The 17090-nt window shown below is 38.3% G+C and overlaps 1 protein-coding gene across 1 annotated transcript; it reads right to left on the reverse strand.

The window, feature by feature from the left end:
• Positions 1-408: 408 nt before the first annotated feature.
• LOC147407031 (uncharacterized) lies at positions 409-16949 on the reverse strand. Its single transcript, XM_086435417.1, has 9 exons — positions 16701-16949; positions 16042-16122; positions 10588-10708; positions 10383-10477; positions 9335-9406; positions 6902-7240; positions 6593-6701; positions 2747-2933; positions 409-879 (listed from the first exon to the last, which is right to left on the reverse strand). The coding sequence occupies exons 1-9, from the start codon at positions 16722-16724 to the stop codon at positions 792-794; spliced, it is 1116 nt and encodes a 371-aa protein (XP_086291543.1). The 5' UTR covers positions 16725-16949; the 3' UTR covers positions 409-791.
• Positions 16950-17090: the final 141 nt, after the last annotated feature.

Raw genomic sequence — 17090 nt, forward strand, 5'->3', positions numbered from 1 at the left:
CATCCAACCTCTTCTTCAATTCATTGTCTTCAACCTCCACAAAAAGCCATTTGACTTTTCTACCTAAAAATCAATCATCTTCTACTCTTCCTCATAAAATCTTACCTTGTTTTGAAAGTGGAAGAAGAGATAATCTTATGGTTGAAAACAAGATGTAAATGATTTTACCTTAGATATTGAGGATGATGATAGGTTTTGGGAAGAAAAATCAAGGGTTTTTGGAGATTGAAGATCAGGGTACTTGGGTAATTTCGTTAGCCTCTTAGAGAAGACCAATGTCAAAGGACTTAACTATGTCCAAATAGAACAAGTGTAAACTGTTCATGACTAATAAAATTAGGCCTATCCAAGCACATTTATAAAGGACCTTGTCACCTTATGGGCTGGCAATAAAAGAGAAGCATATCGTATTTCAATCGAGCAAAACCTAGTTTTATTTTCAGACCTTTATATTCTACAATCTACCAAAAGAACAGAAAAGCTTCCCTGATGTCAAGAAACACACAGATTATGCTTTTAATAACCCACTTCTCAACTTAAACAAATTGAACATGCTTGACATAATGGCTGAGAGTTTATGCAACACTTTCACTTTAATTCACATTAAGATCAAATGATCTCTCTATGACAACAACTGATAGTTCACCCATATGTTTAACTAAAAATGCCAGACGGATCCACGCACCACGGGGCAGCAGAATACAGATGTACAGGAGCCAAAACCCAGTAATGAAGAGTCTACAAGAGAGAATACTGTGTCACCCAAGCTTGGAAAAAGGCTAAAGCAACGCTCACTGTTGCTCGTCATCGGGCTGGTTTTCATCAAGACTTCGTTGTGCCAGTCTGTAATACAAAATACCCATTGTCGCCATGCATGCCCTGAAGAAGATCATGGACTACTTGAATCAGCTAAACATAAATAATATTATTTTAATTTGATAAGAGAGTGTGTGTGTGTGTGTTGGAGGGGGTAGACTAGCATCAGTAGGGGAGGATGGGAAACAAACCCCCACATATGACCAAAAAAAAAATCAGGACCCACGATTTAATGGTGTCTACCTTACTTAGGAAATATAGACCAGAAATCATCCATCCAATCTATCACTTAGTTTAGGCGTCAAAAAAACTATGGCAAACATTCCTGGAAAGACGTCTAAAGACCTGATGATTACAATCACAAGATTGGAAGTCTTCCATCCAGAAGTCTCTTTGTGGGCCTAATTAGTAATTAGTGATGGAACTCTAACCCATGTGTGCCAAGAGTGAAACACAGACAGGACAGATAGCTGCTTTTCTTCCACTCTTCCTGATGGAAAGTCATGTTCCACTATCAGATCACTGCAGTATTAAGTAAGAAACAAGGCCAAGCCACTTGGTGTGTTCTAGCTGCAACACCAAACCTTGAGGTTTTGTTTGTTTCAACCGGTTTATTTCCTTCCTTTGTTCAGGATTCTTAGAAGTGTGGAGGTGAAGCTGGAGACATTGTTTAGGGATTTTCTTTGGCATGATAAGGGTAAAAGAAGTTAAGGAGTGTGGATGGTATGTTCTCCAAAGGCAAATGGGGGGTCTTGGAGTGTGGAGGTTGGGTTTGATGGATTAGGCATTACTAGGCAAGTAGGTAAGGAGGTTCCGATTGGAGATGACTAGCTTGTGGAGGAAGGTGGTGGCCAAATTTGGGGAAAGTCGGTATAGGTTGGAGAGTGGCTTGAAGTGTGGTCCTTATGAGTGTGGGGATTGAAGAGGAAGCCTTAAGTTACTCCCATGTTCCATTTAAAATTGAGTTTCAAGGTGGGGAGAGGCAATACTGTTAGATTCTGGGAGGACTATTGGTGTGGGGATTGTTCTTTAAAGGAGCAAGTTTCTAATCTTTTCAGCATTTCTTCCAAGGGGTTTCCTATCTCGTCCTTCTTGGTGGTGTCAGGTGATAATGTGTCTTGTGATTTTGGATTCAGAAGGGCTTTTAACGACTGGGAGATGGATGAGGTAGCCAGATTGACAAGTTGGCTGGCAGGGAGTTGTCTGAATCATGATAGGAATGATAGTTGGGAGTGGAATGGAACCAAAGAAAGTATATTTTCAGTTCATTCTTTTTATCGTTTGTTGCAGCAAACGGATGGATGGCGGGTGGTTCCCTGCAACAGCTATCTGGGGCCCTAAGGTTCCTTTCAAGATTTCTTTCCTTGTTAGGACCGCAACTTTGGGTAAAACTCTAACGACGGATAACCTTATCCGCAAAGGTCTATATACACCAAATTTCTGCTGTATGCACAAGAAGGATGGCGAGACAATCAACCACCTGTCTATTCGTCACTATGGCTTGTGGCGTTTGGAGTTTTGTTTTCTTCCTATTTGGTGTCTCAGCTTCTCTTCCTGAGTCAGTGTGTTGCCTCTTTCAGACATGGATGACCTTGGGTTCTTCTTTCAATCTGACAAAGAGAGCACCTTCGTCACTCATTCCTTTCGTGGTTTGTTGGGATATTTGAAATGAGAGGAACCACTATAAAGAGATCAAGATCCAAGAGCTTTTGGTGTCTGCTTTGGGTCTTTTGTTCTCGCAGTGTAAAGCTTTTAAGAATTTAATGGGATTTTCTTTGATGATTTCATGGGGAGATGGGAGCGCGTGTGTGGTTTAGCTCCCTTGTGACCAAGTTTTTTTCTGTTGGTACTCCAGTTGGTCATCTCAACTACTTATTTTAATTTACATTTAGCATTTACTTATCAAAAAAAAAAGGAAAAAAGATAGTACATGATTGCCATGACGAGGAGGATTTTTCTTGGATCCATCCTTGAAGATCGTTGATGCCGCAAACGACCTTCAGAAACAGCATCTGTGTTAAGCACATCTTTGCGTGTGGGTGCAGTCACTGGAAGAGTTGGCAGGGAACTAGACCAGAAAGGTAGTAAAGCCCTTAGAAACTTGTGATGGTAAGGACCTGCAATTAAGAACCCCATCAGCTTCTTTAAGTCGAACCAATCCAAATATTTTTCACAGGGGAATCACTAAAAATTATAAGCATACAACTTCAAATAAAGGTAAGAAAATGGATATAGACGTCTTACACTTTTTTTTTTTTTTCTTTTTTTTTGTACTCAAAGATCCATGTCTTACCTTAATCATCAACCAAAACAAAGGTAGTTTTGGGAAAGAATTAATCTGTACTCTTCCAAAAATAGCTTCAAATATCGGGAAAGGTACACGATTTCTTCAGCTAGAGCACCAAGCTGAATCCAAGTATTTCCAGATTCAATTGACTTGGATATTCAATTAAGTCAGGTTAGTCAAGATTTAATGAAAATCTAATTTTGTAGATCATCCAAAGCATTTCCCTAATTAAGCTCCTCTGTTGACAATGATTGTTCCATAGAAAGCTCAAAATTGTTCATGCAGCAGTTTTGATAAAATTAATAAGTAACAACAATAAGGTAGATGTCATTAAGCGAAGTTGATTAACTCCGACCAAAAGTCAGATGCTAAGTCCTTCACTTTTATAATCCATACAATTTGCTCCATGTGTAGCCAGAGCTGAAGGTGATATGGGCTTTAGAAGGGTCAAGGATAGAAAAAGCAGTGATGTTGAAGCTTATTTTCTGGTCCACCAGAAAGAGGTAGATGGGTTGCCTCATCGATATCGAAGCCATACCCAAAAAATTGGATTTGGCTGAAGGAATCATGTTCCTCCATTCAATTATGTTAAAAGAAATTAATTTGGGACTGCCTACATCAATCAAAAATGTTTGTCTTGTTTTGATAATCAATCAATACTTAAAGCATGAAACTAAATGGTCTGTCCCATTCATGGTTTCAAAACTCGTCCGAGACAGAGACGTATCGCCCGAATCGTCTCGGTATCAGGCATGAACGAGACGGACAAGTCAATGTAATGGATGCAATTTTAAACCCCACATTCATTTTTCTCATTGTTGAACGAGATGCCTCAACGTATCGGAAAACTCGTCTGAGACAACTCGGTATCTGGCATGGACGAGATGAGATGTGAAACCGAGTTTTAAAACCATGGTCCCATTGCCTTGCAATTGTTCATGACCTTGGAGAGCCAATCTCAAAGCTTTAAGACAAGGTGTGAACCAGATAACCTCATAAGGACTGGAGAGGGGACCAGATTTTAGTTCAAGCCCTGGCATACACTCAGTATTCGATAAAAAAGTGTGGAGATAAAACACCTGAATGCCTCTAACCTGCTGAAATCTGCTTCAGTGGCTGATATAGTTAACTCTGTGCCTGTGTTCGCTCATCATATACCAGATCCACAAAACCTATTGGAGATTAGGGATAATCTAAATGATTTTGAAATATGTCATGTACAGAAGCTAGTTATGTTGTTTAAATTTACACTTCAAGTTCCAAGATGAGCCTTCGGTAGGCTTGGAACTGCATCAGATTAAACTTCTTGGTTGCTACATGGCACAAAGTGGTTTGTTTTCAGAATCTAATAACTAGACATTGCTTTATATGCTGGAATATTGAGAACAGAAATATGCAGGACATTCTTGTTAAATCGATAACTCATCTTGGTTTGTTCTGTGTTGGACCCACAGAGATAATATGGAGCATTTTTCCTCATGGATGAACTCAGAAATCATAATCCCAATGAATGACAGAGAACTATCTAGAGTTGTCCAGAACTACAGTTATAATTGTATAATTTCAGATACGAGGAACCTGTCATTTACTGCTTTAGTTGATCATATTTGAGCAGAAACCCATAACGAAATGTTTGAATAACCAGTTCCACCAGATGGCCAACACACACAGGAGGCCCAATGTCATTTCTAAGATTAAAATTGGGGGAAGCTGGGTCGAAGGGGAGGAGGACGTTAGGAAGAGTGTGGTTGATTTATTTGTTGGTTTGTATTCCGAATCTCATCCTGTGAGGCCAAAGCTCAACGGGTTGCAGTTCAATTATATCTCAGATTCACAAAGGATTTGGTTAGAAGACCATTTGAGGAGGACAAAGCCATGGCAACCATTTCCAGTCTATGCTCGGACAAGGCTCCCGGTCCGGATGGGTTCATCTTGGGCTTCTTTAAAGCTAGTTGGGACTCGACCTGTGATCCAAGACAACATGCTCAAAGAAATCAAGCAAAACCACCATCAAATCCACTCTAATCGTTTCCAAACAAGTTTAAAAAAAAAAAAACCCAAAGTGAACCTATTTAGACCGGTAGCCTTATCCGAACACAAACTTGAGATGGTCGCAAAAACTTCATCCTCCTCAAATGGTCTTTCTACCCAAATCCTTTGCCAGTCAGAGACTACAACTAGAGAATATACCTAGAGATTTTCTCAATTGTTGCAAAAAAGATAATGTAGATGGCGCTTTTCACAAGACGGATAAAAGGTGATGTGACCGCCAGATGGGAGGGGACAACTTCAAGGAGTTAGTTTGGCAGGCAAGAAATACTACCACTTGTGGAGCCGCCTGTCCATAAGGGTTTCCCAGCCTGACAAGCCAGTAGGATATTAGCGAGGAGGATTGATAGGTAAGGTACGCTGTCTCCTGTAGGGGAGGATGTCAGAGAGTTGATCAGGACTTCACTAACACGTCTAACTGACAGATCCAGGAGGGCCTATGCGGCAGTTGAGTAACTAAAATGGCTCGCCAATTGTACATGGCACCAGAGCCACTGCTTTGACTCAAAGGCAGATTGTGTAGGATCCCTGACAATCATCTCCTAACCTACCAAACCTGAGAGAAGAAGAAGAAGAGGCCCCCTATAAATACTAAAACTCTCTCTCAAAAATCCATACAACCTGTATTTTAGAGGTCACCTTGACCCCGCCTCTTTTCTTCAATAAAATTTAAACTTATCAAAAGAATCTGCAACAACCACCAAAGCCAAGTCCTTATCTAACTCAAGCACACTATCTAGTATCTACAGATGCTTCAACCGCATGAGCCAAGCCCTTATCTGATTCAAGCACACCATCTACAGATGATTTACAATATAGTTACATCACAATGTAATTCAATCCTCATGTTTGGTTTCTGGGATATATCCTGTGAATCCCCAGACTAACCAATGAAAAGTAGATAAAAATAATAAAATAGAAAGGGTTGCGGAAATTGATTATGGATGGGCTGAAACTCCTATAGCAGATCACTAATTGAAGCTAATTTCAGGAGGCGGCAATTCGACCTATTAACTATTCCAAGATTCCCCATATAAGCTTAAGAATTGCCCTTGGCTACTCAGATACAAACCAAGACGAGGTGTTTTTTTTTTTTTTTTGGGAAATGAAGCTTGTGAATGCTTAACCTTGGCAAACTCTAAAGATAAAATACAAAATGGGGATGCAGGAAAAAGGGCTTAGGAATGGCATCATTACAACTACCTGGTGACTAACAAAGCTTCCGCAAATGTTTAGTGTAATTAATATCACTAGAAAAAGAACAAAATGGAAAGGCGAGGGAGATAAGTAAAAACATATTTAATCAGTTCCAGAGTAAGTTGACTTGATTCAATCTGTCACCAATTGTATCGAATCTAGCATTGCAAGGTTTCTTTCAGAACTAGTTCATATAATCAACAAGTACAAACTCAGAAGAAAATTAGACATCGTTACACTCACCCCTTCGAGTGTACTTTTTAGTTGGCACATCTTCATCATCTGCAAAATATGAAATTTCAGAGTTTTGTCGGTCGACATGGTAAGCACCCTTTCTCGTTGTAGCACCAGGCTGTGGGGTATTGTAATCATATAAATAAGACTGCATCAGATAACAGGTAACAAATATGTACTACTTACATACATTCACACAATACATGCATACATATGTATGTAACTAGAAAAAACTATGCATGCATATACACATGCAAGCAGAGATTTTAACGGAAATATCAATTGTAAATACAATGTTCCATGTAAAAGTCCACCTACACCAGTAGGACTTGCGCTTTTCATGAAGTTGGTCCCAAGATCAGATGCAAAATGATTTCCTTCCGAACTAGGATCATCTATCTCCACTGAAAGCTTTGAAGATCCTATTCCAGTTGCAGGTGAGTACCCTTCAGTGAAGTTCCTCTCCTCTTGAACTACCGAAGATGATAAGCTTGGATCTTTTATGGAATCCAAAGAATCTGCAATACTTCTCTCTCTAGAACCAGTAGCAGATACGTGCAGAAGTGGATCCGAAGCAAAAGCCAGAGGAGGATTACGGGATTCTGCTGTTGGCAATGAAACCGGATGATTTCCAAACAAACTTTTCTCCAAACCCGTCTGCATAACAACAAACAAGAGTTATTCAAAACGTCATCTGTGCGTGGTACGAATAATATTAGCAGGTCTACTGATTTCTATCTTATGCAAAGATTCCTTCTGTCCATCACAACAGATTAAATTACTAGAATTCCATGTTATTCCTTTCATATATGAAAATGTACATATAAAAAGGATCCCAAATATGTTTCATAGATGATAAACCTATGGATATATTTTTAGGTATCAAGGACAATATTATGTGAAATCTTACAAAGAGATGAAAGGAGATCAGTGAATAAAACGAGACCGATAATGATGGATCTAGCAGCATTTCACACTGCTCTTATTATCATAGCAGAAGCTCCAATTAAAATAAATCATGCATAAGCACAAATTGTTGTGAAGTAGAGTATAGATCTGATACATTTCTCCAACCTACAGTGAATATACGGATCCCGAATAACAGATCTCCTTTCAACATGTAAATGGAAATTTTTTGTTATATCCTTTTGAATTTCCTGGAAAACTCGGTCATATTATCAAAGAGGACATTAGGGATTCTTTCGTGGACTTTCTTTGCTATTGTATTAATTTCAACTGTGGTACTAACCAAAGAATAATGTTCCTGAGGTACCAATCCACTTAATACCTTCACCTGGGAAGACCGCAAAGAAATTCCATAAAGTTGAAAATAGTAGGAGAGAATATTTATATTAAGTTAATAAAGCACCACAAACATGACAAGATGTACAAGTGTCTCTGACTATGTAAATATTTTTACATTTTAGGGGGGGGGGGGAGAGAGAGAACAGTCCTGTTATCTCTCATCTCTAATTTGCAAATGGAGCTGTGTTTTCCTAAAGCTTCAGTGGCACAACTCAGATATCTAAGATGTGTTCTTTGGTATGTCAAGGTAGCATCGGACCTTCTAATTAATCTCACCAAAAGCATGTTGTAAGGTGGATGCAGAAATTGTACACAATATGGTGGCTGTCAAAATTTTCAGGGCTGTTCTAGACCTCATATAATTGCCCAAAATGCAGATAAATGTAGAGAATTTCTTAGCCCATGGTACAGACCACTTCCAGTCCATTCTAGAGCACATCGCAAAGGTCCAATAAGGCCCAGAGTTAAGCCAATTAAGAGGAATTTTGAGATGTTCAAACTAGGACGACATACTTCATTATATTGAGTACATTAAAGTCTTTTGCTTATATACTTATAAGAAAAAGGACTTTTACTTATGGTGGTTGATATAGTATCTTTTTATCCCATTAATTGGTTATTGAGGGGAAAAATTAGGCATATTGTTACGCAAAGTCTCCATATGGTAAATTGAGTAATCAATAAGTTTGACATTTGTTAGAATGAAAGAATGAAGAATTTACTTTGCTTTTTGGAAATATTCCCTTGGTGTGGTGACTGGTGAGACTCCTTGCAATGCAAGTAGGTAAACTAAATGGTGTCATCATAATCATCAAAATTGAAGGTTCCAACTCGGTGAGTTGGTGAAGTCTGTGAGTGGTAATACAACTGGCCTAGGATCAGAACCCTACCTTCACCCTTCTATCAAAAAGGAAAAAAAAAAAAATTATCAACTAGTGAGAAGGAACATGCAGGTTGAATGCTCTAAAGGGCAGTGAGAAGGAAAAGAAAAGGGCTTTAGGTCATGAGACAATATAAGAAGACATTGTCCTTAACGAAATACGGGGTTCCAAAAAAAACTGAATGGAAGAAACTATTCATGTTCTCAACCCCCATTTAGTTTGAGATAAGGATGCCAAGTCACGTCCAGAGTTCCTTTCAATGTAAATCAATAGATGGCCGCAAAAAAGTGATCTTCAACCCAACCACACACTCCGACTCACTTAAAAAATTTGCATCCTCGCATTCCCATATCAAGAATTGAATAGCTAACTCACCTTTTATGAAGGTGGCACAATATATGGACGACAATTGCTTAATATAAACTTGTACACCACAAGATAAGTATGCCTAAGATATCCATAATTAGTCAAGCAACCATATACTCACTAGAAATATCAAATAACCATCATCAAATGTTTAGTGAAGTACTTCAGAATTAACCCCAAGAATCACCATCCAACTCACCTGCATAATAGCTTTCTTCAATTTTAAGTGAAGAAGAGATCCTGAATCTTTAATGCTTTTAGGAGGCCATATCTGCACAGAAAAGCACCATATGAAAATGAACCATGCCATACCAAGTAGACAACTAACATTGCCAAAATAGAGTTGTAAAATAACACCACCATTGCAAAGTGAACTATCCATTTTTAATAGAGTTAAAGAATTAGGAGAGGTCAAAAGAAGCCATCCCGATTTACTTGTGACAACAACTTGCCAGGGGGTTACGCGGCGGTCTTTAGAACCATATCCGTCTGAAAACTTTCATGGACTGGAGGCACCACTTTCACTTTAGCTGCTAGGGCCATTAACCTTCCCACGTATGTTGCAAATGATTCATTGGGTAACTAAGACATGACCTCCAATTCATGACGAGTGGGCGCGACATCGATGTTGTAGCAGAACTGCTTGATGAACTTGTCGGCCAACTCAGCGAATGTTGGAATTGGATTCGGCCGGGGGGTTGGTAAGCCAGTCTAATGCTGCCCCGGAAAGGCTGGAATAAGCGGAGTTGCCGATTGGAACATTCATCAAATAACGAGTACCTTCCTAGAGGGTAACAGTAACAATTTGTCTTATGCCATAGAAGTCTTTAAGGATTTACAGGGACGAAGTCACTTAGCCGAGCCGAGGCTAAGGTTATGGAATAACTTAGTCGAAGAAAGTTAGATTTGTGTTATGAAATAGCTTAGTTGGTTGAAGGTAAGTGAAAGAGTTCAACTAAGGAACTGGCTTAGCTGTTCTACAAAGGGGAAAAGCTAAGGTTATAGAAGAGGCATTCTTCATCTTCATCACTTAAAGACCTTATATGAAAACATAAATTTTTTCAACATTGTTATAAGAGTATAAGTGGTACAGTTTTCACACACAATTTTCTCCCCTCCTTGTAACATCCTAACTTGAGTAGGAAGCATTTCCCTTTTTTTTTACTTAAATATGGCCTGCAATCTAGTTACAAATATCTGCCAATGATTTATCATGCTAAACTTCTACATGTGGATGCCAATCTTACCGAAGTGGAACATGTAGGACACACATATCCTGCAGGTGCCGTGTGTTGAGGAAAACTTTTTATATGGGAAACCAAGCAACTCGTGTGTATAACATCTGCAATGATAAAGGGAAAAAAATATATGTGATGCAGTATCAATTCAGCATTCAGCCTTGCCAAGGAAAAGAATAAAATAAAAGGCACTGTTTAGATGTGAACCACATACGCAAGCAACCCAATCGAGTGGTCTGAGAATCACTTCCATCGACAAGCACAGCCTGGCAGAGACAACATGTAGGAGGCCAATCGTACTCTCCATCTATTACCCATGCAGAGTAAGTATGAACCTAAGTAATAAAATGAATAGAACCATGTGCGTTAAATGGTAAGCGAGAAGAAGTGCTTTGACTGTTAGCAGTAACAAGCATATATGGCACATTCATATTTGAACTGTTAAGCAAAAAATGGCCAGTATTATATAACATGCGTCAGGAGACGTTGATGTATCATTTTGACACACGCACACACAAAGAAAACACCATCCTGACCACACATCTTGAAATGATCGGAAATGGTGCAACAAAAAAGCCACTTTTTGCTGCCATCTGTCAACACCTATCATGACCATCATGGTTTCAAAACTCGTCCGAGTCGACTCAGTATCTGGCATAGCCAAGACGAGACGCGAAACTGAGTTTTAAAACAATGATGACCATTGCCTTTTTCAGCCACATACACACAAAGAGAGGGGGATATGCAGATATATATATATATATATTGATTGATTGATGGAAAGAGAGTTACTCTCATTGTGGAGCAGAACAAGTCTCATTATGGACCATCCAAAAATATGAGTTGCACACACTACAGTGATTATCATCGTCAAATATCAATTTATTTCAACATTCTAGTCATATAAAAATTTGACCAAAAGTAATGGTTTGATTGAACAATCCATTTTTTCAACTTATAAGAAAACTCGTCATGAGGTTATGAGATTCATAATGTTTTTGTGAGGCTCATCTCTACAATAATACATTTCATTGTATGATTGGATTGGCAAACATAATCTCCATGTTGGGCCTCACAAACAGGAGTTAAAATAGGGAATGAGAATAGCCTAATATTATGTGAGTTTAAATATTTTGACATTATTGTGGGCTCCACATTTAGATGAATCAAAGGTCAATTTTGGTGAGATGAATTCCAACCTCACAAACAACCCACCAATTCTGACATTTTTAGCACTATTAAAACTGGACTAAAGTTGAAAATTTCTAGGTACCATATTTCGCCATTAATAGAAGTAGAAATTCTAGAATGGGCCATTATTTTGTAAGGATGAGGACTAATTTTGTGTGTGTGTGTGTGTGTGTGCGCGCATGAGCGTGTGCGTGCGTGCGGGGGTGGGTGTGGGTGGGTGGGTGGGTGGGGTGCGTGCGTGTGTGTGTGTTCATAGATAGAGAGAGAGGGATGAGCTTGTATATAATATAATGCTGTCATGACTGAGGGTCATTGAATATTTGTTGAATCTACATCAAGAAGTGCCATGTGGGACACTCTTTCAGTCCCACTGATTCTATAAAGTTTGGGCTCATTGCTTGGTATACCTAGATACCAAAAACTAGGTTGACGGATAATTTCTGACCATTATAAACAGAACCAGTCATAAGCTTTGGTAGCATGTTTCAATCTTCAATCATTGCATCACCAATATGGTGACAATGTGACTTGGAGAGGCCTAACTTTTCATTCAAGTATTCCATTGAGAAGCCATCAGATTCCTCGGAAAACACTTTTTTGATATATCCTTGAAAAATCCTTTTGGTATATATATATATGGACAGCTTCGGTTGCCAAAATGGGAGCCAAAGTTTTGTCCTATATGGGCTAAAAGTTTCAGAATGGGCCGATTTTTTTGAGGATGATCACTATGGTGAAGACATCATCCTCACAAAAAATCATCCCATTCTGAAACTTCTAACCCCCATCAAAAGTGGTTTACAAATTGACGGTCCATGATTCTTCAACTTATAAACTGGGGTTAGAACTTTCAGAATGGGCTGATTTTTTGTGAGGATGATCTCCTCACCATGGAGATCATCCTCACAAAAAAGCAGCCCATTCCGAAACTTTTAGCCCATATAGGACAAAACACTTTGGGTTTTACATATTTACATATATATAATAGGAATTTCACGACTACAACTTGTACTAGGACCATGAGTAAAAAACATTAGGGATTCCTCGATAAAAAAATGCTCAGAACCAATGGCTATAGATCATCAATCAGGCCAACTTTTGGTATGTAGGTCCATCGAAGATTGCACAAAGCATTGATGGACCAAGGAGACCTGGAAGAGTGTGCCACGTGCCACTTTTGGGTAGTGGGGTCATTGAGTATATATATGCATGTATGTACATGTGCTTCTTCCAGGAGCTCCAAGTGGTATTATTGAAAAGGAGATAAGAGGAAAGACAATATATAATGTTTAAGGGGTAATCTAGGAAAGGGGGAGAATATATAGCCTAGTTCTACATCACGGCTCTCTACGATAAATCCCATTCGTTGGATTTCACATTTACACGGTTAGGATTGCGTGTGACCATATGAGTTCTTTATCCATGAGTTTATGGAACCCAACCCATATACATATATATATAGGGGAATGCTAACGTCCAAGACCTCATAGGACGTTAGCATTCTCCACCACATTTTTTTCCAAATAATACCCCTACCCATTTTGGTTTTTAGTGAAAAAGATAGCGGTATATTGGTCTTTTACATAATAAATGCTTGTTTGCATTAATTGCCAAAGCATTTATTGCAACAAGACATTTAAATCTAAAAACAAAATATCCTTAGCATTTATTCTGTAATTAAGCATTTATTATGAAAAAGACTAATATACCCTTGTCTTTTTCACTAAAAGACAAGATGGGTAGGGGTATTATTGAAAAAAATGTGGTGGAGAAAGCTAACGTCCCCATGAGGTCTTGGACGTTAGCATTCCCCGTATATATATATATATATATATATGAACATATAAGTTCCTTTTCCATGAGTCTACAAATCCCAACCCATATATATTGCGAAGACAAGGTCAAATCTAAAGAAGTTTTCTATAAAAGAAAGGTATTTGGGAGAAACAATGCTAATAATGATGATCATAAAACAGATCTAGTTAAAAGCTTTATCAATGCATTTCAATTTGCAAGTGCTTGGTCACCAAGTTGGTGTCAACATGATTTGGAGGCATAACTTTTCCTCGAGAAGCCACGAGATGCCTTGGAAAATTCTCTAGTGCTCTACAATAGACATTTCAAGATTTAGCACCTGGGGCCTCAAAACACTGTTTGGAATCTACCTTAAGGGTTAAATACGTGTTTTAGGGACATTAACATTTTAAGAAGTTAGATTTAGACTATTTTTACATGGATAGTTCAGATAAGTTTCTTAGCCCATAAAACAATTTTCTGGAACTAAATTTTCGTGTAAATAATTGTCAAGAGAACTATAATGGAGGCTTTTGAAATTAGTGAATGGAGATCAGCCTTTTATGCATATGTAGTTCCTCTAAAGAAACTTATTGCATTGCTTAAATTGGCATGTAGTGGGAATTTCACCCAAAAATCCCTCCATGAAATCCTGGCTCCAATGGTGATCAGAGTTTTATCTATTACTTTTCTGTACTATTTTTCTAGTTACAAACCAGTGATCTCCCCCGCCCCCCCCCCCCCCCCCCTCTGTCCTTTGTCACAATGAATCGACCTGTTGAAATTAGAATATATCTCAAAGCAGAGACATCAGGCCAGCACTAAATGGAGCTGCTTAAACAACACATGCCACTAAACTTTGACTTTTCTCATGTACCACCTAAGTCAGTGGGGGCAGGACAGCAGTGAACAACACTTGAAAGATTTAATGACAGCCAAACGACATTGTAGAACTACTGATGAAACTAATTTGACAATGATAGAGATTCCAATTTGTCACAACAAATTTCAAACTTACAGAAAAATCACAAATATACAACAATGATATAAAACAATTTTACACTTGTCAGTTGGAACTAATGAGGAACCATATGAAAACGAATGAAATACTGGAAGGAGAATTTTGACTAAATGTGCATGTAAACATGCAATCCAGCTAATTAGCATCCCCATGAGACATAGCGAAATGCTCACTGCTACATTGGAGTACATATTGCATTTTTCTAAGGGGCAAACTGTAAGAGAATAACAAAGGGCATTATTTTACTGTGTCAGAAAATCTGTAGTTCCTTCATTTACTTAAAGAAAATATATATATATTTTTACCTTATCCTAGGTGATATAAAATCCCTTGGGTAGGTTTGTTTCCTGAGTTTTTACATTTTACTCTCTTTTAATGTCCAATGGAAGGTGGGCCCACACGCTGACTAAAATTTTTTTTTAAATAAGTAAAAGTTTTATTGGGGAGAGGACTAGAAGTCCTCGAAAGAAAGGAACAAGCAAGCCACAAAAACAACAAGGAAAGACACAATCACCCCCTGATTACATAATCTCATCTAAACATAAAATCTTCAAAAAAGAAGCCCTAAACACCTAAATTGCTAGCACCAAAAGAAGAGCAAACCAATGATGTTAAAAAGAAGCTCCTACATGTCACTTTCAGTGCCATCAAAAGTGCACATATTCCTCTCTTTCCAAAAACCCTAACAAATAGCAAATGGTGTTAGCTTCTAGAGAATCTTCGACCTACCAGAGAAGGAGGGGATTTCCAACTAAAAAGAAGATAAACAAACAAGCCAGGAAGACACCAAGAGACCTTAAATAAAGAGAGAAGGTATGACCAGAGAAGAAAGACAAACTCACAGTGAATAAAAACGTGGTCCACAGACTCACCATGGACTCAACACATGCAACAAAAGTCAATTAAGTAAAGCCCTATGCGATATTACGTAAATGGAGGTCCAACAAGCTTTGACATCTCTGGAACACAACCACCTGGCTTGTTTCGGTATGCTAATTGGTTTGGGGCCCACATTATCTGGGCCAAAGAAAACTACCAAATCAAAAAAAGTCAAGGCCTAATCCCAAGTATCTGGGGTTGGCTAAATAAATCATATTCCTCTATGTAACTAGGTCTAAAGCCAAGGCTTTTATTAAAATGTCCTCAAAGCTACTCTCACTAACTCAATCAAGATTTTCTTTATCTTCCTCTCACTCTTTTAGAAGCTTCAAGTCTTCAATCTCACATTCCTCTTAACAGGGACTGTTACTGATCTTCGTTGCACATGACCCAACCATCACATTTGAGTTCCCTTAGTTTAGTTTATCACCTACTGAACTCTACACTTTTCATGATTGAACTATTTCCGATTACATCTTTCTTATTTTCCCACTCGTCTATATCAAAAACCACGTCTGTGTTGCACTTTATTTGTTATTTGTAAGACTGTAACATGTTTTTTCTTGATTGCGCAGCATTCATCTCCGCAAAACATAGCCATTATACTATTATGTTATGTAATTTTCCTTTTAATTCTATTGGAATACATCACTTACATAGCACTTTATATAAACAACAAAATAATAGTGTATGGTACAAAAGGCATATAGTGGCGATCGGTTAAGACGAGAACATGTCAGACCAAATAAGAATGAAACCAACATAAAAGTGTTAGCTAAGTACCACACATATTTGGTGTTCATCAAAACAAATGCATTCTCCACAAACAGGGACCTTATGGACGAAACAGTAAAGCTTGGTCGCCTGCATTCAAAACCACACATTAGTGATGAAAGTTGGATAAAAAATATAAAATAAAACAAAAAATGTAATAAACATCGTAAAACCCCAACAAATAAAATTGCAACGAATGCATGGAGGGACATTCCATGGAACATATTTATCAACCAATAAACCCAATCCGAATTACTCACTCTCAATCAACAAAAACAAATGTGCAGAGATATTAGCTATCGAATAATCAAAAACAAATTACTAAATCAAAATAAAACCATAAATCAGACATGAAAATACGCCAGTATCATCGATGGAGTGAACCCAGTCTTCTTTTCTTTTTCTTTTTTAAATTTGAAACCGCGTCCGAGTGTTATCTGTTCTTAACTATACATAGATCAATTCCAAGTCAAACTAATAGAACATTGAAATAAAAAATAAATAAAAATAAAAAAATCAACCAAATTCAAAATCGAATTATAGATTCATCAGGAGTCCAAGTAAGTAAAATCAGTCGTGTCGATGGGTTTCGAAAAACTTCAGATCTTTGATAGTTCCACTGAATTAAAGAGGGATCGAGTTCGAATGGAGATGATAAATGGGCGTACCTTGCGACATTTGCAGACCACCATCGAATCGGTCAGTGAGGTTACAGGACAGCAGAATCAAAGAAACTGAGATATTTTAGATTAATTTGCTGAGAATGTGAAAGTGTGTCCGGAGATCGATAAACCTACAAGGAATTTAGGGGAGAGAGATGGAGAGAGATCTGTGGAAATGGTTATGGTACCATCGCACTTTCGGGTTGCCGAGATGACGGTGTATTGGAAGTTGGAACGCTCGGTCTCTTGGATCAACGATTTTCTATTATAATCGGGTCAAGAATCAGACCCGAATAATAACCTAAATTTTTGTGGCCATATCCGAACTAGGGTGTTCAACCAGGTAAATCGGACCGGACCAAAACCGGTTTATTGGATTCCGGTCCGGGTTGAGGT

The sequence above is a fragment of the Akebia trifoliata genome, chromosome 3 (genome assembly GCF_017979445.1).
Source record: "Akebia trifoliata isolate Shusen 1 chromosome 3, ASM1797944v1, whole genome shotgun sequence".
NCBI lineage: Eukaryota > Viridiplantae > Streptophyta > Magnoliopsida > Ranunculales > Lardizabalaceae > Akebia > Akebia trifoliata.